Source organism: Cottoperca gobio, chromosome 13 (genome assembly GCF_900634415.1).
Source record: "Cottoperca gobio chromosome 13, fCotGob3.1, whole genome shotgun sequence".
Classification (NCBI taxonomy): domain Eukaryota; kingdom Metazoa; phylum Chordata; class Actinopteri; order Perciformes; family Bovichtidae; genus Cottoperca; species Cottoperca gobio.
The window spans coordinates 17,901,269-17,924,805 of NC_041367.1; the positions used below are offsets into that span (position 1 = coordinate 17,901,269).

Genomic DNA, 23,537 nt, shown 5'->3' on the forward strand with positions numbered 1-23,537 from the left:
GTTTGATACAACTAACAATTTGCATTAGGCCACATTGTTGGGTTGTATTGCTTTTGATTAATGTTAAGCATGACCGCTTTATGAAACACAGTTGCCCATGTTATCTCCTATTGCGAGAATAGGATACGTCACAGATTTATTCTGATATTTATAAATAAAATATGGTCCCAGTGACTTTCCACATAACACATTGTAATGTGACATTCAATCACGTTCATGTCACTGTCGCTCAGGACCTTCTTGTAAACTAGTCAGTAAAATGGCCTTGACGACAGTGCCGCTGCCGCTGACTCTCTGATGGGCTGATCATACGGCTCTTGGACATGCAGCAATACACATGTTTCCTGAGATAGCCAGCCATGTTCTTCAAGGGCGAATAAATCTGCTCCACTCCATGCTGCAACCTTATACACTGTATCTCTCCTGTGGACAGCCTTGACACATAGTTACTGGGAATTACTCTTCACCACGCTGGCATGAATACGTAAACAAGAGCCAGCTGCGGTCACTAGTCCTGTAAATTAGATTTATTATTGATTCACAGTTTCGACTGAGCAAAAGGCAGTATGCTTTAGCATTCCCACTAATCTGGCAGAGGCGTGACGATGGTAACAGTATTAAATGTGCTTGGAAACAAAGGTACTTACCAGTGGAAGGGACTGCACTTGGATACACTGTAACCTACTGTATTATGATGATAAACTTCCCTGAGAAATTAGCGTTTTCTGTTAAGACTAACAAAAAATATATTTTTTTTTCCAGGCACTTCCTGTTCAAACCAGGTGGAACATCACCAATGTATTGCACAACATCACCAGGATACCCTTTGACCTCCAGCACGGTGTACTCGCCTCCCCCTCGCCCTCTGCCTCGTAACACCTTCTCTCGACCTGCCTTCAGCCTGAAGAAATCCTACAAGCACTGCAACTGGAAATGTGCTGCTCTCAGTGCCATCCTCATCTCAATAACACTGCTGTTCCTGTTGGCCTACTTCATTGGTGAGTCACCTCTGATGCTTCTACACAAGGGGGGTGAGCACCTCTACCTATCCGTCACCATCCCCACCCCTCACTTAACTGCAGAAACGGGATGAGCCCATGCTCTATTGTGCTCCCTCTATCATCCGTTTTAATAGTGTAGAATCTGCACTCTGCGCCTCATATGAGTATAGTTATATAAGGACTCATAGATTGACTCCTCGCCCACACACCTCGTCTGAAATAACATTATCATTCATAGATTGGGTTGACTCAATCTGCAGAGATGGGCAATCCAGTTTCTTGCTCTTGTCAATAGGTCAGACAGGGAATGAATTGGAAAGACATCAGCTATCACACAAGAGAGGATTTGCACATTTAGAATATTCATTTCATTTGATTTAAGATTCCCTAACCAGCATACCCAGGTCCCAGCTGGCTGAGGACTATGTGCTGTGTTATCTGAGTTAAGCTAATACATCAGTTCTGCTCTTTTTTGACTGCTGTCATTCACTAAGGGGAATTATATTCATATATGATGATCCTGTCTCTTATTCATCTGTGTGATCTATATACAAGACTGTTTACTAAAACATTGCACTTGTAACGGTCAGAAGAAGCAGCTGATAAAGACACAAAATGAAAAACTAGAAAGGGAAGAACATGTAAGTGGATTCTGCAAGTAATTGCTGTGATGTTGTTTCTCTGTATTTCTCAGAGATCACTTATTTAACTGTGTTCTGAACTCTGTGTTCTGACTTTGGTCTGTTCAACCATCCTGGCTATCAGTGCTCATGCTAGCTACCCAGTCCATCTTCTGTTTATTCTAAGCAAGCTGTTCCTCTGCCAGTTATAGTACTAACACTTCATGTGGCAGAGATTTTTATTGTATTTCTTCACTAAGGTTGAATCACTATTGTTAAATGAATCAGTTAAGCATAGCAAAATAAACGTTTGTTTATGCGAGAATATGTGTTGTTATTACTTAATAACAAAAAAGGGAGTTCATAGGTTTGTAGCAACCAACAACAACAGCAGCAACAGTGCGGTCAGTTAGAAAAAGGGATGGGAAACCGCAAGGATTGTGGGTAAATTAAAGCTCAAGTTAAAATGTGAGGTTGGTGGGTTTGGGGCGTTCAAGGTCATATAGCATCAGGTTTGGGGTATGGTTGCGCAAAGTAAACCACATGATGAATGAATTGGTGCTATGAACATGGCTAAGGTTAGGGACGAGGATATGATGAACAAGACCAGAGTAGAATATTTTAAAGGATTGAATGGCAGGGTTCAGGACAAAGGGTTCCTGTAGTGCTATTCTCGAAATGTAATGTCATCAGTTATGTTAGAGGTCTGGATTTAAATGTTGTTGAATATCTTTGTTGCCCTGATTGGCAGACAGTTCCAAAGATTTGGTGATCCACATGAAAAAGCTAGCAGTACCTTTTTTATTCAAGTAATAACAGTTCTGACAGTGTACATTTGAAGGAGTTAATACACACACTTCAGTATAATATATTCCCCCCTTATAATACACTATGCATCTGATCGGCTGAAATACCTGTTATCATTTATAATGTTGTGTTTAACATATAAATGGTAACACTGTTGACTATATTCTCGCACAGAAAGAGAAATACTTTTTCAAATAGAAGGATGGTGAGAACATTGTAGTTCGTATGAATGAAGTCAATGAAAGAAAATCCAGTTCCTTCTGCATGGCCTTCATCAGTGAGATAAATTAAATCTTCATTGAAGACATTTGTTATAGATATGCATTATGCCGTAACAATCAAGAAAGCAATCGTTTCTGCTTCTCGGCCGAACAAACCAAAACCTGATTATTCATTTTTTGTCACCAGAGCCATTTAAATTGTTTAATTTGAAATTCAGAACAGTGCTGGATTAAAAAGAATCAGCTGGTTGTTGCTGATGGTGATTATCTACGTAATCAGCAATTTTAAATCAATGAAGGTGGGAGTGAGAAAGTTCTGGTTTGGCTTGTTTTGGGCTTCAGCAGTGTGGTTTGGCTGGTTTGGCTGAAGCAGTAGAGATACAGTATGTGTCTACAGTGTACTGCTTTGACTTGGCCAAAAGCCGGAGAGCCCCATCAGCCTGATAGTGCTTAATCAGACTCTGTAATTATAGCCTCCAAAACTCAGACCATCTCCCGATGCACCACAAGTAAACATGTTGGAGAACCAAACCTCACCCTAAGATCGGAATTTCCAATCAAGAACGAGGGCTATATTTAATTAAAGGCTGATGAGAAAATACATTTAATTTCAAGTGCAATTAATTATTGAGGCCTGTAATTGGGAACTCTGGGTGGTATGTCTAATGAACCCAATTATGCATCATGACAGATGTTTGACTTGCAGCATGGTTTTATTTGTCACAACTTTGTAAATTGGCACATTTTGAAGTGTAAAAAGGTCGGGGGTTTAAGATGGCATTATTTTCTCTGTGGTCGCTCGCTCATTATCCCATCTATTATATGTTCCTCATTTTAAGGTCATCAGTATCATCCTGTGTTCACTTCTACTCACCCTGGGTGTCTTGCCAAGGACAAAGAGTTTGGGCTCTAGAAAATATTTCAACCTAGAAAAAGCTTCTCTGCAATTCTTTCAGTACTTCAGGATATTACTGCATTGTTTGAATTGGCTCTTTATTATCCCAATGTGATATTGTTGGTGTCTAGATGTCAATACTGTGGTTACTCTGAATGGGGAAAAATGCTCAGTCGGCTTAAGGAAACACACAACTGCTTTTATTATGAACACAAAATCAATATTAAATATTACCTATATCTAAAGACCAAAACGTGTTCTATTGATGCAATTAATTACTTTACGCTTTCTGCTCTCAGCAAAAATATCTTTAATTTGATCCTATAATTCTCAATATTTATTGTAAATGCTGCATTCACGTGCCAAGTTGCACAGCCACCTACCTCAGCTAAGTCTGCTAGGCTGTAGTTATATTTTAGCAGGCTAATGTTTCTTTGAGAGCAAATGTCTGTCCTACTAATGTGCCAACATAACTTTGAATGCATTCAGCATTGCACTGCTGGCTGCATATTGTTGCAAGCATTAGTATGATGCTTTTCCATTTACCATTAGCATATATTCATTAACATCCCATTGGCAATTATTGCGTCATGGGCTCAAGAAAGTATTTACATAGTGACAAGCAAGTTTAGTTCATAAATCCCAAACCCAGGTCTGACTTTGACCTGTTGTGGCAGATGGAGGGGATTGCTGTATGTTTGCTTTGGTTAGGACACAGAAAGTATGGATCTGGATTGGCTGCAATAGACAGAGAGTTTTTGGACTTTGCACCACATATTGATCAGTTCTACAATTATTAAGGGTATGGTGATAGAGTTAAAGCTCAAGAGTATTCATGTATTTTTTACATAATCACCTACATATATGCCTTCCCAATTAGTTTGTTTTTTCTTTCTATTTTTTTTAGCAGCCATTCCTTACTACGGGGACACCAGATGTCCTGATGATACACTGAAAGTGAAAGTGTCAGTTAAAGCGTTAACTAAACTAAAGCATAAGCTCCAGTCAGTGATACTAGAGGTTTCATTTTAGAGAAATAAAGCATAACAGTGGTGCTATGTCTCAGAGCTAGAAACTGGTTAATTTTCTACAGCTATTTACATGGAAATATATTTTTTCTATAATGAAGTTCTTCCCCAACATCGATATTGAAAAGATTAACATCCGACTTTTGATTGTTCAATTCTGAATCAATACATAAGCCCAAACCCAGACGTTGTTATTCACAGTTCATTGTTTTGAAGGAAAACAGCATGTCAGTGATACAATGACATTGAGCTCGAAAGACGGGCGGCTGTAAAAGTTATTTACCTCAACAATTTAGCAGGAAATTTGCAATTGTGTGCAAATTAACATTATTATGATGATGAATGGGGATTTACAGTATAGACTACGAATGTGTGAGAGGTGTAAATGTGGTTAGATGATTAATGAGCAGCTGATGGCTGCCATGTTCAACACCTCTTTCAAAGAGATTAAGTGACCATATGGTTTTAGCATTTTTCAGTCCAAGGTGTATACGAGACTGTATTTTATGCTGGCTCACACCTCAAGATAGTTTGCTTTTTTTAGATGCTCACAGTATTTGATGATTTTGAGTAAGTGAGATGAGATAAAAAGGACTCTTCTCATCATAGCTTCCCTTGAATTGTGCACGAGTTGGAAAGTGCTCTTCAGATCAGAGGATAGAAGCACAGGAATGCTGGCAGATGACCCACAGCAATAAGTGCTGACTTCCTCAGATTGGCTGTGAAGTCTTCTACTACACTACATCTATTCCCTAATTGGCACATGGCGTGACCCAACTTCCTGCCAAGAGATAAGCGAAAGGAGGGCACAAAATGTGCTCAGGACAAAATGGGCGATGCTACAGAGTGCAGTATTCTTGACAGGTCAGTGGCATCGCTGGAGCACAGACACAGCTTGTCTTTGCCAGTGGCCATCTCATTAGATAGTGCCTTGTTATTCCTACAACCTGTCTTCATTTTTCAGGCAATTGCAGCAGCTTTCTGAGTGTCATTTGCACAATGTTTGCAAAGTTTGAAAAGCAAGCAAAACAAAATCAGGAGGCTCTTCACTGGCTCATGTCCAATGCTCTGCATATCACAGATACCAAGAAGGCGTTGAAGTAAATCTTTTGGATTTAGGATGGGAGGGGGAGGGGGATCTTCAACCATTTTCTATTAGAGGCCTTGGGGACGAATGGGATGAAGAATGGGGCTCACAAAGACGTGATTACTAGGACACTTGGAATGACACCGTGCTTGGTGACTTTGCGTTGGTTCTGCCAGCAACATACACTGACTCTTTTTCCATTTTGCCAGTAAATGTAGAGCTACAAATCAAAAGGAATGTCTTTCTGGAGCTTACAAAATGACAAACAAAGCCATCTGTCTCTTCACTGGTTGTCCTCCACTAACATCGGCACTGGACAGACACAGAACAGATGATGGTATTGTAGTTGTGTTGTTCCTGATAACCTCACTGCAGCACCTGTCTTAATTTCACAAACTCATCTAAATATTTCAGTTAACATGTGGTACTGTTTATCTATTAGGTATTCTTTTAATGTGTCGTGCACATCCAGTTTAATGAAAAAATTAACCAGATCTAAATGGAGGAACCAGGCAGGGTGGTGTTCTCTAATGCATCTGCATTTGATGGAGTTTCCTCTGGGAATTACCCAATGTATTCTGTAGCTCGGTTTGATCCGTCCCTGTTTCAGTCAATTTGAAGTTAATCGCTGAATCTGAACGAGAATACCGGATTCTGCTGCTCATTGCTGGAAGATGCACAGAGAACCATTTTTGTCTTTGCAAGTGTTTCCATGAAGCAGATGCTCACCAGTTGTGTGCAACATATTTTGGTAATAAAAAACAATAATAATAATAATAGCATCATACTTCAGAGTATAGTTATACGTTTAAATTGAATTAGTTGGAGTTTCTTCCCAGCGTATCTTTTAAGGAATTAAAATCTTGTGGGATGACTGGTAAACACAATTCTGTTAAACAAAAACACTACACGAGTCCATTTGACTTTTGTTTTTGTTCACTTGTGAATTTGCACAGTTTACCTAAATTAATCAAATACAAATAGGCAAAAACTCTGCTTTTGAACCAAAGAAAATAAACTTTATGTGTGATCAAACTCTGAATTTATATATAAACCCCAAGTAATTATAATGTGTTGCAGTAATACTGCAGCATAATAATACAACTTATTGTTTTATGTATCCAAGTAATGGCAGGCCCTGTCATGCTCTGTGTTGTCCGAACAGTCACTAACAGGCTTATTGGTGACATGAAATAGTTTAAGCTCTTATAAAAATAAAATGCATTTGAAAACAACAACATTGAGAGGACTGGAGAGGTTTTATTCTCAGCTTCGGTCTAAAACTGGCAGATAATTTTACTCTTTATAATTGGATTGCGTGGTTATTTACTTGAGGAGCTTAAGAGAACCAACAAACCAATAAAATAGCTATATTGAGTCTCTGGGCCTTTTCTGCTGACTGTTGGCTTCCAAGGTGGCTTTTGCCTTGCTAAGCTCGTCTTGTCCATTTTCTTATTGGTGATCTGTCATGGTCAGCCCCTCCTCCTCTGTCCTGCACTCTTCCGCCATTGTTCAAGAGGACATTTCTTTTGTCGACCTTGTAAAATATCACTATGCTCCCTCCACTGTGTTCACATTGAAACACCCTGGTGTCTCCCTGCTGATGTGTTTTTCCCTTTTGTCCCCTAGTTCTGCAAGGGAAAGGAAAGGTAATGGGGTTGGAAAAATGACAGGGCACCGGGGATGGTCCATGCCGATGTTGGTGTGGTGAGACAGATGTTGTCCCATGAGGTCAGGGTAGCATTCATCTTCTCATTGCACTGCTCAGCACTTTTGAAGAAAATGCCATTAACCATTAAACCACATATTGTTCTTTGTTCTTTAGAATTTACTTCCTAAACCTCAATCTCACAGCTGCCACCTTTGGGTAATTTCCCACCTCCCCACCTCAAACAAATAAAATAAAAAGTTCCTCGGGAGTCTTTGGAGTAACATGTCATTTTCCTAGATGGAAAGCATTTAAAGTCATTGTTATATAAATCCATTCTGAGGTTGTCTTCTGCTTCTAATATTTCAGCCATGCACCTTTTTGGATTAAATTGGCACCTGCAACCCATGCAGAGACAGATGTACCAGCTGTCAGAGGACAATACAAGTGGCCTACCTTTACCTACTGACCTGAGCTTGCCACCGCTAGGCAACACAGGCTTGGGAATACCTGACCGCAGGGGCAAAGATAATAGTAAGTGCAATATTTTTATAAGGATAATGTATTCTTTTAAATACATATGATATGTTCAACTCATACTTAAGCAACCCCACCTGAATGCATTTGATTCTTTTCAGGATGATTTGTGTGACTTTCAATCTACTGTGGTACTCTTTTGCCCCCACATTAGAAAATAACAACAATGCACAAGGAAAACAAGTTTTTCAAATCTTGAAGTTTACAGATGACATTTTGGAGCTCAAGCAAGTTTGTTATTATTTTGTCATCCAGTTTCACATTGTGTTCTCGTCTCCATGGTGTGCAATGAGATCTGCATTGTAATCCTATGAAAGTTGTTGTAAGTGGGAAAGTGTTATTTGTTCCTGGAGGGAGAAAATGGGGCAGCTTAAGGGACTGAGTATCCAGGGGCTGGAGGGGGATTAGCCACTCTGTCCTCTTCAGAACGGATGTGATCCTTTCATCTCCTAGTCTGGGCTGCCTTTCCTGGCAGCCAAAGAAAGCATGTGCTCACCCCTCGGTACCAACTGCTCAACTCGAGCAAAGTTTGCTCTGTTCCATTCTCGAACAAATGGGCCCAGATTTAACCATGTGATTTGTCAGTGGCAGACGACAATAGGTAGAAGATAGGGTCATTACCATATAGATGGATCCAGGAGTTGTCTTTTTCATTTACCAGACAGCAGAAAGTGTGTTTAGCTAACAACAGGCATGACTACAGCTGAGCTTAGACCCTGCGCGGCAGCTGTTGCTGATAGGAAATCAATAGCCATAGTTTTCTAAATAAGTCTCATTCTGCAGTGCTGCCACCAGAAACAATGATGAGCTATCTAATGTTTTATCAAGGTGATGCAGATGTGTACCATGTTGAAACTCAGGCCAGTTTCTCTCTTCCTGAGACTTGTCTTTCCTTTAAAACACTATGTTGTAGTTAAGCTTGCAGAACAACAACCATTTATTTAACCACAAGGCCCATTATCACTGTTCTCGGCTTATGATTTATTTAAACAGCCTGATGAGTACACCATTAATGTGCAGCACAAATACAAACACATCCCAACATGTGGAAAATGAGCCTGTGTTGTCGCATTATGTAAAGCCCAGATCTGGTAGACTGGGAGTGTGTCCTGTCCACTCTGATAAAAGCCATTGCCACTGATGGACTTTAGAGAAGACTGCCATCTGCTATAGCACGTGTAACCTAAAGCCGTGTCTGCTACCAAGTCCTGAGGGCAGTTTGCATAGACGTCTGCTTTGGTAGACATCGGTGCTGACATTAGTTCATCTACATGGGCAAACAGATGTTGACATTTCCACAGAGTCCAATGTAAGGTGTATTATAGAGCATATGGACAATTTTTGGCAGTTGATGTGCTAGTACCTGAGCGAGTACTAGCATGAGAGATCCCTCTCTAATGTAATTACAATTTTCACTTTATTACTTTAGCTTCAATTACAACTGTATTTTATCACAGCATTTTTTCATCCACTTTTTTTCCGTACCATTTTCGCTCCATATGTTCAATCTGTTCACCACTATTTGCTTTGATGAACAAGATTTATGAAATGTACAAAAAACAACATCACGTTTGAGCCAGCAACCTCAACAGCAAGAGCAAAGTGTGTCCCCCAGTTTAATGATAGTATGTCAATGCTTTGAAATATTCAAAGTATTGAAACATAAAGTAATCCATCATTTCATTTTAAACAAAACATGTTTGTATTTTGCATTTCAGAAGAATCAACACAAACCACCTCAGGATATACCTAGAATTATTTTTGAGCACCAGTCTGATGTTCAATGAGATTATTCTTAGTTACTCTCTCCCACTAGAATTGGGACTGGAATTGCTGGCATTCGTCAGAGGGGTCATCCATAATATTTTTTTTCTCTGACTGTCAAGGATGTGATTGAATATCTGTGATGTGGTCAGACTATCATGCTTCAGCAGATCAACTCCCTCTGCCCTCCATATGCTGGATTAATGATGTGATCTCTTTGACCGATTTACTTTTTGTGCAATGCAGGCAAATTGGACAGCTTGTTCCCAGATGACAGCTATATAGATATGGGGGAGATTGACGTGGGGCGCAAGGTCGCGCAGCAGATTCCTCCTGGTATCTTCTGGAGGGCCCAGGTCTTCATTGATCATCCCATGTACCTTAAGTTTAATGTGTCCCTGAGCAAAGATGCCTTAGTGGGAATCTATGGAAGAAGAGGCCTACCTCCGTCACACACACAGGTGGGCGTTATTTGAATCTCACTGACACCCGTTCATTTGTTACTACAGTTAATCTTTGTATTCTGTTGTGTTTATCAGTTGTATCAATGTTTTTGGGGGTTTAAGTTGTCATATTGTGTTGTATATAAGAGTGCTTAGACAATAGTACATTATAAATGTGAGGCTGTGTGAAACAATTTACAATCATGTCTGCTAAGTATAAGGATCAGCTACTTTTTCAATTCTTCCTCTGCCACAGAATATAAATTGGGATATTGTTTTAAAAAATCTATCCAACCATGTAGGAGTGTTTCATGAACACAATACAATTCATAAATCTCTCTATTGTATTATGATTCACTTTCTTTGTTGCACAAAGGATTTATGGCACATTTATTTCAGGTTCAATATCATCACACAAAGATATGGGGCTCAGGGGCCACGAAAGGCAGATTTTTCTTTACACTAATTTCCCATCTATGTGCAGCACATAATCAGACATATAATAATATTAATCATATCTGACTGCTTGGTTCACAGAGTTTATATTTCTGCGGTAAATGTAACTATAGTTCAACAAATTGTTCATGGCATGATTTTTGTTTGCATTAATGTCCAATGTGATTTATTTTTCAGTCAAAAGATCATGTTTGTCTCTTCTCTTTATTTTTACTTCAAAGAAAATAATCTAGTTTCCGCGCTGTGTCTGGTTGCACATAGTGGCAGCTAAGTAAAGATTCTCTTCCTTATGTAGATGAAAATGAAATGCCGGCTCATTGATATTCATTGAGTCACTACTGACATGAAGCAAATCTTCGCAGATGTTATTCGGTAAACACTAACTTACATTTCCCACCAGCTTCCCTTTTTTCACTTTAATAGTTATAAACAAGGCATTTTAATATAAGATATGTGGATTAAGAAATTATCACAGCCCATCCAGCCACGATGTGCCAAGACTTACTCAAGCTCCTCTGGAATGATGAGTTATTCATGGAGACCAAATGATGCTCTGCTGTAAAGAGGGCTGAAAGCACTCAAGTCTCATGTGTCACTCTAATGGCGTGTCTGCGGTCCATCTATCAGTCTTTCTCACTTTCTGTCTGTCTGTCCACAGTTTGACTTTGTGGAGCTTTTGGATGGGCGGCGGCTCCTGGCCCAGGACATCCATGGTCTGGAGGGGCCTGTGGCTATGCAGCGGAGCCTGGTACCCATCACCACACACGACACTGGCTTTATCCAGTACATGGACTCGGGCATCTGGCACCTGGCCATCTACAATGACGGAAAAGAAACTGAAACTGTCTCCTACCTCACCACCGCCATAGGTGAGCACCCTGGGCATGACCTGCTGCTGAAACCTGTAATAGCAATCCACATAATCCCTATAATACCAACCAGCAGCACTCCACAGCAAACACCCCAGACTTGGGGCATAAGTCAGAGGCAGTTTTTTGGCACATTTCAATAGCCAAGAAAAGTGCAGGTTAATCAAGGTGAAGTTGAATATTACACAAATCAGAACATCAGTGCTATCCTGCCATGCCCCTGAGTAGGGCATTGAGAGATCATAATATCCTCATTAGCCTGAGAGTCTTCCGAGCGAATCAGGGGTCCAGCTTCTGGGAACCATTTGCATACAATTCAAAGTATGATTGTACCCTCCTGCTAGTGCCATTTTTTGATCATGATTTGCTCCAATTTCCATCTACTTTCCATATATCAAAGTAGGGAAGATATTTCTCTCCTCTGACTAACGGTGTGTGGCACGCGGCTGTGTTTCACACATACGTCCTTCTATGTGGAGGTGATTTTCGTTTTGTACGCTCCTCTTTGTTCTCCCTAAAGTGCCTTTGATTGGCACTGCTGTATCAAGCAAGGTGTGAGAGGGCCCGAGGTGTCGACTTTCACAGGGATGGCAGCTGGGAGCTGTTCTCACATGCTCTTTAATTAAAAGCTCCTGGGCCAGAGTCCATCTGTGACAAGGGGCTGTGCCAGGCAGCAGATCGATGAGAAGCTGTCCTCAACACCAATGTAACACCAAGTAGAGACAGGGAAGAGATGCCCCCCCGCCTCGCTGTACAAACAACAGCTGTAATTCAATACTTAATATATGATATGACACAAGGAGGGGGAGTCAGGGCAGAATGTTTACTTTTACTTATTTCTTCTTGACTGGGTGTGCACGAGGGCCTCCTGTGGTTTGCATCGGAGAAAACACAACTACATAGGATATTCTGGGCAACAGATGGGAATAGGGAAGGGATTGGGTGTGGCAGAGTTAGTCAGAGCTATAATTCTGCCTCTGTTCATTTGTATCAGATCTGATCTGCCCACAGGAGCTCAGAGGGAGGCAGAGGGGTCCTTTCTAAAATGGGTCACCGGTTAAGTGCCCTTCAGCAGAAATTGAATCTCACCAACCGCCTGAATTGTATTGAGCCGTGGAGGGATCGAGTTGACCTTCAGATAGAGCAGCCCAGGCATGGAAATATATGTGAACAATATCTAGAACAGGTGCACTGAGAGACCAAGCAGCATTGTTTATAAGACACTAACAGTAAAATTATTTTAGTGTTGGGAGAAAAACATTTCTTATTTTACCATCAGTGCGGCACATTGTGCTCTTAACATTTAATAAATAAAAGTTGGCTTGTTGCAAATAACCATGCCATAGTACATCTGAGGGGGGATGGAGCATCCCGGTCTTTAATGCTGCTCCTCATTACTTGGCTGTGGCTCCATGGCAATGTGAAATGTGTCCCAATGAATGTTTTGTATCACAGCCCTCTGGAGCATGAAGCCATTTGTCCCTGCTGCCTGATGCCAGACATGCTTCATCCCAGACATGGCTTCCTTTACAGGGGGAGAAAAGCAAAGGGAATCAAAGACCCAGCACCAATGTCTTACTCTATATCCTGTCTCACTATATAGCAGGAGCTTTCTCTGTACACAACCACCCATCATTCCAAGGTGCTGAGCATCCTCTGAGAGCATGGCAAGCCGCTGATTAAACCTGCCTACTGCACACTACTCCGTCCTCACCGACTGGAGAGACTCACACAATAGTTAGCTCCCCTGATGTGAAAGGGTAATGAATTTAAATGAAGCTCTGCTTGAATCCATGATTTATGCGTTGGCCTATGTCGAGTATGTGGCTAAGAGATATTCATGGTCTTTCCTCTCGGCTCGCAGAGGAAACACAGCCAATAGACATGGGAAGTGTGCAGTCTGCTAAACTGCGTCAGCATTTAGAACGAGAGCACGGCAGTTCACGATTACTCAATTAAATATGTTCAATTTGACGGTTTGTTGATCACCAAAGAAATACCCATGATGGATAAAGATAAGATAACCTATAATTAGAGGCACATTAATAAATGCCTTTCCCCTTTAATACGTCAGTGGATAGCAGTTTAGGTTTGATCTTTCACTTTAGTGCCTTAGTTGGTGAACACTAAATTACAACACTGCTTGTTTCTTTTTTTGTCCCTATATACATGAGCTGCAAGATTCACACCAAGAATCTCTCCTGCATAATTGTACTTCTGGGAGGCATTTTAATGACCACACACACGCACTGCTGGTTTCACAAGCTTTGAGCAAAAAAGCCCAGGCCTTTTACTGTAGGTAGATGTTCTTGTTGGAATCCATCAAAACCCCACCAATATGCTGATTTGCCTCAACCACCATGGAGGATAGTCTCCCCTGCAGCCCCTCACTAACCCAACATGGCAAAGGCAAGCCTGCAGCACAGAAAGCATCAGCAGCATTTCTCTGCTCACTGCCTACCCGTCTCTCTTTTCACTTGTATTTCTGGTCTGCCTCGATCTCGTTCTCCCTCTCTCTCTCTTTGTCTTTTCTCTCTGTCTTGCGTTGCATCCTCAGTGATGATTGACTCTCCAGAGTAAAAGGAAGCTGAATCCATGGCTCACATTTCTAGCCCTTTGTGGAGCACAAGAGATTCTTTGTTCAGTAAGTTTTGCCTCAGAGCCTCTGCTGCCTGAAGGCAATGGACAAGACTGAATATTTTTCAGCACCATTTCAGGCTTAATTCAGCGAGCATCATGTTTCAGAATTCTGCTGCTGTCGAGCGCCTCAGTGGTCACTCTCATTTCTAATAAAAGCGTCAGAACATGGTAGTTGAAATAATTATTTTGCTGATTTATTTGATTTAGTTCGAGGGATCAATAGAAAATATGATGTGTTGTGCTGATTGTTTGCGTCACATAAAACTGCCCTCAAACAAAGAGAGATAATAATAATAAGCCTCACAATCAATTGGAGGCTGTGCATACAATACGTCATGTTGTATTGGTTTGTCTTCATAGAAAACATATATTTAAATTCTGCAGGTGTTTTATAGAAAAAGGGGAGATATTGTTGCCATGATATTCTAGGAACGTGAAAGATAAAGATGGGACTGAAGGCTAAGTTAAAGCTTTAAAAACATTTATTGTAATGGCTTATGAGCAGGTTCACAGAACAGTCACATTAGCTGACATGGTTCTGCCAGGAGGTCTTCATTACAGCAATATCATTTCTAAATGAGGGCCATATTGTGTTCAACATTTAATTTGAATGTTCAACGTTTTAATTATTTCAGTTCTAAGGGTTGAAATTGTCTCACAAGCTACTATTTTTCATTCATTCGACATGCTAAAAGATAACACAGCATTGTGTCTTTCATTTTTTTTGTTATAATCCCTGTTCACTACACATGGTGAGGCAGCAGTGCTTTCTGGATCAGAATGAATGACAGAGTCTGTGATAAAATCCCACACTATTTTATTTGAGCCAACTACAGGTGCCAAGATACCTTTTGTATAACCCAGTGCAATTTCCATTGATTTTTTTATTTAATTCACTGATTTTTATACTGAACTGGTAGAAAGGTTGTTGTTTTTTTAAATACCTAATTGATAATATAATGAAATAAAATAAAATAAACATCTGTCAATGCCACACAAAAGAATATTTAACTCTATGAATCGATATTGTTGTTTTTATAAAACAGAAAGGGTAGATGAAAAAGAAATATATGTATAACAAATATGTTTATACATATATTTAGACAATTCAGCTTGTCATTGTATCGACAAGACAGGAGCACAAAGCAGTCTGCCTGGTCTAATTTGTTACTGCAAATACCTAAAGCACACTGAAAATCAGACCACAGAAGAAAACGTGATACAGTTACATCGCTCATGGCAGGTTCCAGTTTTGCTGACGCTTCGAATCACCTGTTTGCAGTGTGCTATAAAAGTGTGAAATTGGGTTTGTCAAATGATGCATGTCACTTAAACTGGTTCAGAACATATATCAAAGGGAGAAAGTATTTTGTCAGCCTTGGAGATCACGTGTCAGAGAAGCACGATGCCCACTTTACATGCTACCACTAGGGGACATCATTAGAGAACACAATGTGTGCTTCCATAGCTACGCGGATGACACGCAACTGTACATCTCTGCTGAACCAAATGATACTACAGCTATTAACTCCATCACCACCTGTCTGTCAGCAATACATAAATGGATGAGCAATAATTTCTTAAAATTAAATGAGAACAAAAGTGAAATCTTACTAGTCCTGTAACAAAAAAAGAGATGATGCTGAATAACATGGGGAAACTTACTCCTTTGATTAAACCTGAAGTTACAAGTCTTGGTGTTATCATAGACTCAGATCTAAGCTTTAAATCCCACATAAACAAGGTGACAAAAACATCATTCTTCCACCTTAGAAATATAGCTCAAATCAGACAATTTATAAATCAAAAGGATGCTGAACAACTAATCCATGCTTTTATCTCAAGCCGACTCGATTCCTGTAATGCACTCTTTACCGGCCTTCCAAAAAAAACAACAGAGAGACTTCAGCTCATCCAAACGCTGCAGCGAGGCTGCTGACTAGAACCAAGAGGAGAGACCACATCAGTCCAGCGTTAGCTGCTCTACACTGGCTTCCAGTAACTTTTAGAATTGAAAAGTTATTGTTATTTTATACTATTTTAATTCTACTATTTTATCTGCTATTTTAATTCTGGCTATTTTAATTCTGCTATTTTTATACTATTTAATTCTGCTATTTTATACTATTTTAATTCTGCTATTTTTATAATGGTACTTCACACTGATTTACATCTACACTGTGATTATTGTACTGTAAATGCTCTTATTATGTCTAATCTTGTACTACTTTTTATGTTTTTGCTGTGAAGCACTTTGGGCTGCAATTCTTGTATGAAAGGTGCTATACAAATAAAGCATATTATTATTATTATTATTATTATTATTATTATTATTATTATTACTTATCACATCCAGTGCACTCGCGGTATCTGTGAATTTATTTTACTTTGTGACTTTTGGTAGAAGCCCCTATTATCAGAACTTGTTTTGTGTAATCCACAATTTGGGAGGAACATTAACAACACTCAAAAATGTTTTTGCTGTGAAATAAAAATGTTGACTAGACTGGAGCCTGTGCTTATCACTGTCATAAGCAAAGGGATAATAATCCGCCCAAAGAAAATGAGTGGGAGGAAAATTGTTTTTCAAACCACATTACTCAGAGAAGCCTCTGATTGCTCTCTTGCAGATTCTATTGATGACTGTCCCAGTAACTGCTTCGGGAACGGAGACTGCGTTGCTGGAACATGCCACTGCTTTTTAGGATTCAAAGGACCTGACTGTGGGCGAGGTGAGTCAATCCCTCAGTCATAATGTCTTTATTGATCTACGTCATTCATACATTACATTTCTAGGGTGTCGACTAAATTATATTCACTGCGTGACCAGAACAAAGCAATTTTAATCTTACAATTACTTTTTATTATACTTCAGATCTTTCTTATTAAATTAGGCAGTACTACTCCAGATGATTCATTTTTACCTCTATCTCTCCTAATAGACTATTGTGTTATGCATAAAAGAACTCTTGAAACAAGCACAGAGAAGAGAGCTTTAAATTACAGGGCTGGTAATAAAATATTCATTCAATCATTCAAACCAACGCTGCCAAATAAAATAAAAATGAAACATTTTTACACAATATGTTAGAATGATAGCAGTTTGCTTTGGTTACAACTTAACATACTGCCATCTGTTATCCATATGTTGATCTGCATCATATTTGAAACCTTTTAATCAGCTCTTTTAATTTTATTTTCAACAGCCACACATAAGCCATTGTGTAGATATGTGTTGTGCAAATGGGGTCACATCTGCAGTGGATGCCAAAGTTTAGTAATGTGTGCTGAAAATTGTACCCTCCCTGGAAAGGAAACCTTTTAACATTTTGGTCTGAAGCTCATTGTCAGATGGAGGCTTTAGCACACACTCACTATTCTTTGAAGCTATGGTTGGAGGGGTCCATTCAAATGGATGTATGCTGTCTGCTCTTTTCAAAGCTGCCTGTCCAGTGCTATGCAGTGGGAATGGTCAATACCTTAAAGGTCGCTGCATGTGTCACAGCGGCTGGAAGGGCTCCGAGTGTGACGTTCCCACCAACCAGTGCATTGACATCACATGCAGCAGCCATGGGACCTGTATCGTGGGAACATGTATCTGCAACCCGGGCTACAAAGGGGAAAACTGTGAAGAAGGTGATTGTTTTGATAAGTCATGGTAATGTATCCTACACTTATAAAGTCCTACATAATATGACTGTTGTAACCGCCATCTTAACTTGTTAGTGCTTGACATTTTAATAGAATACTCATAATGGGAGCGGCTATTAAGTTGGTATGGCTTATTTAACAGTCTATCTAGTAGTAAAGACGAGACATCCTTTAAGAAGATCGTTATAGCCATAACACTTCACAATATGCATCCGAGGTGACTTCTCCTGTATAAATCATGGATATAAGGCATTACGTTAATCGAAACAGCCCATTTATTGCCTGAAATTCAGAGGCAAAGTCTGATGTTAATCCATTAGGAAACTCCACATTCACGATGCTGGATACGGCTTGACCAGATAAGATTGAAGGAGCCATTGTGTTTGCCAGCTCTTGAAGGCTCTCAATTCAAGATGAAAAATGGACCCTGTGAGTTTGATAAATGGGGTTTGTGACATCCATAGGCCCCCATTCTATTTTGGGTTGAGTGTTAGCCATAAGGAGTGGAGGGGAATGTGGACGAGGGCCCTTTAACATTTTTACCTTTCTTCCGTGCGACCTTCAGCCACAATGATTAATTGCCAGGAGAGAGTCTCTTGTCAGTTAGCCTATGATCTTTGTGCCTTGTGCCCAAACCATCTGCTAAGAGGCGAGAGATCCTGTTTGTCTTACTATGACGGCCTTTATACCCATTTATGTCATGGTAAAGGGGTGCTGCCATGGCGTGGCCTGCTCTCAGTGGCTAGACATTGGTCCTGCTTGGGGCCCATTTGCCATCTGTGTGTACCATGCAGATAATGTCTGGTCAAAAGAATGTTATTATTTTAATTGCATGCTCTTGTGCCTTACAAAGTGACCATTCATTTAACAAGATGTCAAGGGAAGGGATGCTCTCGGACCAGATATTAATTTAATATTTGCATACTAATTGAATTTATACACTGTACACTGATACAGTATACAATAAAGCAGAAGGAAGCCATTGCAAGGCTTCTTTAGTCACAGTGTTCTTCAAATAGTCTGTAAACTAGAATTGAGGTTGCATATAAAGTCTAGCTGTTGCCCCAGGCTTTTCCTTAAGTTACCCCGTTTTCTCCTTTACATTCTACTAATGTGGGTTTTGCTTTTTCCAGCTTTGAACTACTCATCATCGTGGCTTTCATTTTAGAGAAACATGCTCCTATTAAGGCACCTTCCTTCTTTGGGATTAATTTTCTTTATGAGTTGATGGAGCTGTGCCAGCAGGAGCGTGGGCAGTACCTGTAGTTTCTACCTTAAGCCTGAGTGCTGTTTAATTACTTTGACTGTAAATCTTGTCTAAGGTTTCAGAGGAAGTGGGCCTCCTCGTGTCATCTTCTGTGTGCAGCTGCAGCTGAGCTACGGCCCACTGCAGTTGTCATTCTACTCAGCCTCAAACAGACATGCCAGGTTGCCTCTGAAAGAGGGAAACAGCAGGTGACTGGTGTGTCTGACACTGTCTCTTTGGAACCCTTTTAGTGGACTGCCTGGATCCAACGTGCTCAGGCCGAGGGGTATGTGTCCAGGGAGAATGCCACTGCTTTGTGGGGTGGGGCGGGCCAGGCTGTGAGAGCCCCAGGGCCTCCTGCATGGACCAGTGCTCTGGACACGGAGCTTTCCTGGCAGACGCCGGAACCTGCAGCTGTGATCCCAACTGGACGGGCCACGACTGCTCTACAGGTGAGTGCTTCCCTCAGATCGGAGTAAACATTGGCAGAATTTCCCTTCACAGATCAGTGCCGATGTAGCTGTGATTACCAAGTAGAAAAAAAAGTCAATGTATTCACAGAAAATATTGCATATGTTAAATTTTAATTAGCCTTTATATACTTATTAATATAGCAGCTTCTTAAAGATGGATGGTAATTGTACCTGTTTAAGGGAAAGCACTTTAATAAAGCATAAACAAAGAGTAAGTTAAAAAAAAAAATCAATATATCAGTTGATTGTTGCAATTGTATCACAGCTGCGTTCAGATAAAAACCTCACTTTTACATATTTCTGTAGTTATATACTTAGTTATGTAATCTCTCGCACTTATCGCTCTTCAACTCCTCACACATAGTCAATATTATACAGTATCTAGTATAATTCCTCAGCCTTCAATATTTGCAATTTTAGTTTTAAACTTCACAACTGACAAACAGCAACAACATGTAATAACATCTGTCAATTCATCTCTGATACAATCCTTGCCATTTTGCGGGAATTTATTTCACTGCTTGATTCAATATAATAAATAATTGCTAGGCTCCTCACAGAAGTAAACATTTCTCAATATGTTAAAAGAAAATAGCTCACATAAAAGCCTCAATTATTCACATCATTGATCAGTCGGAGGCCCCCAGCTAGCAATCAAACTCCAGTTGATTTTGCTCAAAATGTATTTCTTTAACAAATGGTTTCATCCTTGTGCTCCACATGGTTAGCTGGCAGCCAGAGAAAAGAGTGAAACACGCATAGCAGGGATATTGTCAGAGGCATGATCTAATGCAAGTTAATGCTCTTTCTTGAGTTCTGGCTTTCTTCGCGTTGGCACAAGGCTCACAGCTGATGATAGCTCTTTCTGCTCCGGAGGATTGTTCCCATTGTGTTCATTTTGTCCACAGGGAATTTTCTCCCTTGGTAGTCAAGAATAGGCTGAGTATAGGATACAGTTTCACAGCTAGAATACACCTTCTTGAGGCTCTAAGGATAAAAAAATAAAGGTTCAGGTTCAGCTCTGGAAGCCAACCTGCCTGCTCACATTTATCAAAGAAGTATTTTACTACAAGACCTCTGTGAACTCTGTGGTATAATGTTAAAGAGCTGTCAAATGTAGGAATCTCATATCACGTACTTGAAGTGTTGGCAGATGCAAAAGTTCCAGATTTGTTTTGTTTTTTTACTGTAGCCAGCTGAAGAATTTCACAACTTCCCACACGTATAAATGCTCACATGAGACTGTATTCATGTGTTATGGTTATGTTAAAGCTGCAGATAGCTCAGTTTGAACAGGCCCCTGATGTGTTGATAATGAGTACATCAGCTCTGTTTTTGTAGAGGCCGATACAGTCGCTACCTTCAGCTGCATTCCTTTAGACAACATCATTTGTATTCTTACAAGATACTTCTGAAATGAGTCCAGCACTCACTTGGATCCATGAATCTCTTCATATTCCAAGCAGACACAATGACCTATTAGCTAATCCCAGGGATTTTGAGGGAAATGGGCAGTTAGTCTGAGTTTGCCTCGCAGAGAAAGAGCTCTGTAAATGATGATGAGTTGGCTCTTTATCCACCTTTATCCTGTTCATCGTAGAGCTTTCTGTGGTCTAATACGACACTAAGCTTGGTGGTGGGCTAGGACAGCCTATAACCTTGCTGTCTGGGGGAAGAAAAATATGGAAAGCTTTCAATATGTCTTTCAAGATTCTTTAACCCCCCCCCCCCTCCCTAATACTTTTAAGGCACAAACTCATTTTCTCATGTGGCTTTGGAACAGTGCAACCTGGGTGTGCACAGTTGGTAGTAATGCGGTTACAAGCCATAAAACAATGCCTGAGGTGTTATATCCTTTAATATGTGTATTTTCTTATGCCATTTTTGCCATTCTCCCACCCAGAGGAAAGTTTGTTTACACCGCCCTTTAGTGCAAATGGTAACGGCCATCATGGGGATGGGGTATTTCTCACTGTGGACTCCTGGCCACGGATAATGAGGGTTTGCCTGCAGGCTGTAATTGCATCTTTTTCACGTTAAAGGCTTCTCCTTTCTTTCAAGTGAGCAGTTGTCTCACAGTCAGTTCGAGTCTGTTTTCTCTGACCAGTATGTGTTCTAATAATTATGAGAAAGGACCTGGTAGCGTCAGTTTTTGCATATTCTTTTTTCAATTTATGTTCTAATGAGATCACTCAAGATGTTCATTGTATTCATTAGTACCTCCTATTTAGCTGTGTTAATATTGTCTTTAGAGGATATCCAAGGCATAGCTCCACAATAAATAATTACTAGAAAATTACGAATCCTGATATTCTATGTTTGCGTGTGCAATATATTTTGTTTGTGTGTGTTTTAACATTCATAAGGGGCACTGTTTCAAATGCTGCTAGCATACGGTACCTTTAAATCAAGAGTCAGATGTAAAATTAGCATTTGCATAGTTTAACAAGTGCTGAGCTGTAATTAGTGCTTTGAGATGAATATAACACTCAAATCTAATTTGTAGCAATGACAAAATAGGCACTGTAAAGCCAGTCATTTACTTATTAAAAGATTTTAACTCCAGTATAGTCCCCTGTGGTCATATTTGAATTGGCTTAGCTAATAAGTTAGGAATACATGGCTATTGTTCCTTGTTACCCATACTGCTAAGCCTCTTTTTTTACATAATATTTACTAAAGAGGTTAACATTTCAATGAGGTTCATAATAAATATGTCAGTGTTTAATTTCTTTGAGCTTTCGTCTCGTCATACTCTCCCTCGAGTTCATGAGACGTGGGTAATGTCCCAAGCTCTATCACAGCCTGTCAGGGAAGTCTTTCAGTTGCCACACAAAAGCGCCAGCCAGGCTTTAATGTGGCTCTGTCTCTCAGTCTCCTTCATTTCATGAATTTACTTCTTCCTCTGGTACACGGCACTTAGGTAGAATAAAAACAGCATATTGTTATCCTAGGCCTTTAATCACGCCTTGAACATGCCTTGAATAATTCTGTGGAGCCTTACTTCCTGCCTGTAGCCCGTAGTAATGTGGCAAAGCTATAAACTGAGTGTGTACAACAAGGAAAATGTAACTTTTATAGTTTAATCAAAATGTTAGTACTGATATATTTTATTTTCAGCTGTGTGTATGTTTTCCTCTTTCCCCCCCTTTGTGTCAGAAAGAGGTGAATTTACAAAGAGGAGACGAGGCTGGGAGAAGAATAAGTCTGCTAAGGCCGCCACAATCCATGTCTTTTCTTTATAATGGACTTATTAGATTTGTATTGTCAAAAAGGATTGCCCCTTATGAGGTGCAGGAATTTCTTTTCAGCTGCCATCAGAGAAGGTAGTGGAGCGTGGCTGCCTTTCCTTGACAATAACTCCTGGATTTGTCTTTTCTTCACCCTTGTTGTTCGCCTTGTCTTCCCTTTCCATCCCACTTCCACCCCCCTTCCTTCCTTTCTGTCCGTCTCCCCCCCACTCTCTTTTTTTGTCTTTTTCTATGTCGCTGTCTCCCACAGAGATTTGTGCAGCGGACTGTGGTGGCCATGGCATTTGTGTGTCGGGCACCTGCCGCTGTGACGACGGCTGGATGGGCACTGGGTGTGACCAGAGGGCGTGTCACCCTCGTTGCAACGAACATGGCACTTGCAGGGACGGCAAATGTGAATGCAGTCCGGGTTGGAACGGAGAACACTGCACAATTGGTAGGATGGGAAGAGGTTTTTGCTTGGGTGGTGGGCTCTGTGGGTGTATGTGTTTGGGGGGCCAGCAAAGGTGTAGGCTGTCTATCTGTGTGTGTGTGTGTGTGTGTGTGTGTGTGTGTGTGTGTGTGTGTGTGTGTGTGTGCGTGTGCGTGTGTGTGTGTGTGTGTGTGTATGAAGCGTTGGGTGTGAGGGGAAGGGTCCAGTTGGAGAAGAGAGGGAAAAGCATGCTTAATTGAATTTGTGCAACTCGGTAAAGCATGAACAGGTTTACTCAAGGATCTGAGGCTTGCCTTCATGCATTTTAATGTGGGAATGTGCTAAGGTGTCCTTTCATTTTACTCATCCTTTTTCCTCATCTCTTTCTTTTATCCCTTTCCATTTGCTATTTATTTCACATTCTGACATGTCAGTAATTGTGAGCAGGTCAACCACCACTTCTAACTCAATGTTTATAATACTAACAA

At 40.4% G+C, this 23,537-nt stretch overlaps 1 protein-coding gene across 1 annotated transcript in view; it reads left to right on the plus strand.

The window, feature by feature from the left end:
• Positions 1-23,537, plus strand: part of tenm4 (teneurin transmembrane protein 4) — a 141,786-nt gene that overhangs the window by 67,146 nt on the left and 51,103 nt on the right. The window contains 8 exon segments of the mRNA XM_029445930.1: positions 763-998; positions 7,677-7,841; positions 9,855-10,069; positions 11,166-11,376; positions 16,647-16,748; positions 17,458-17,652; positions 19,165-19,365; positions 22,888-23,073. Coding sequence (XP_029301790.1) covers positions 763-998; positions 7,677-7,841; positions 9,855-10,069; positions 11,166-11,376; positions 16,647-16,748; positions 17,458-17,652; positions 19,165-19,365; positions 22,888-23,073 — 1,511 coding nt within the window.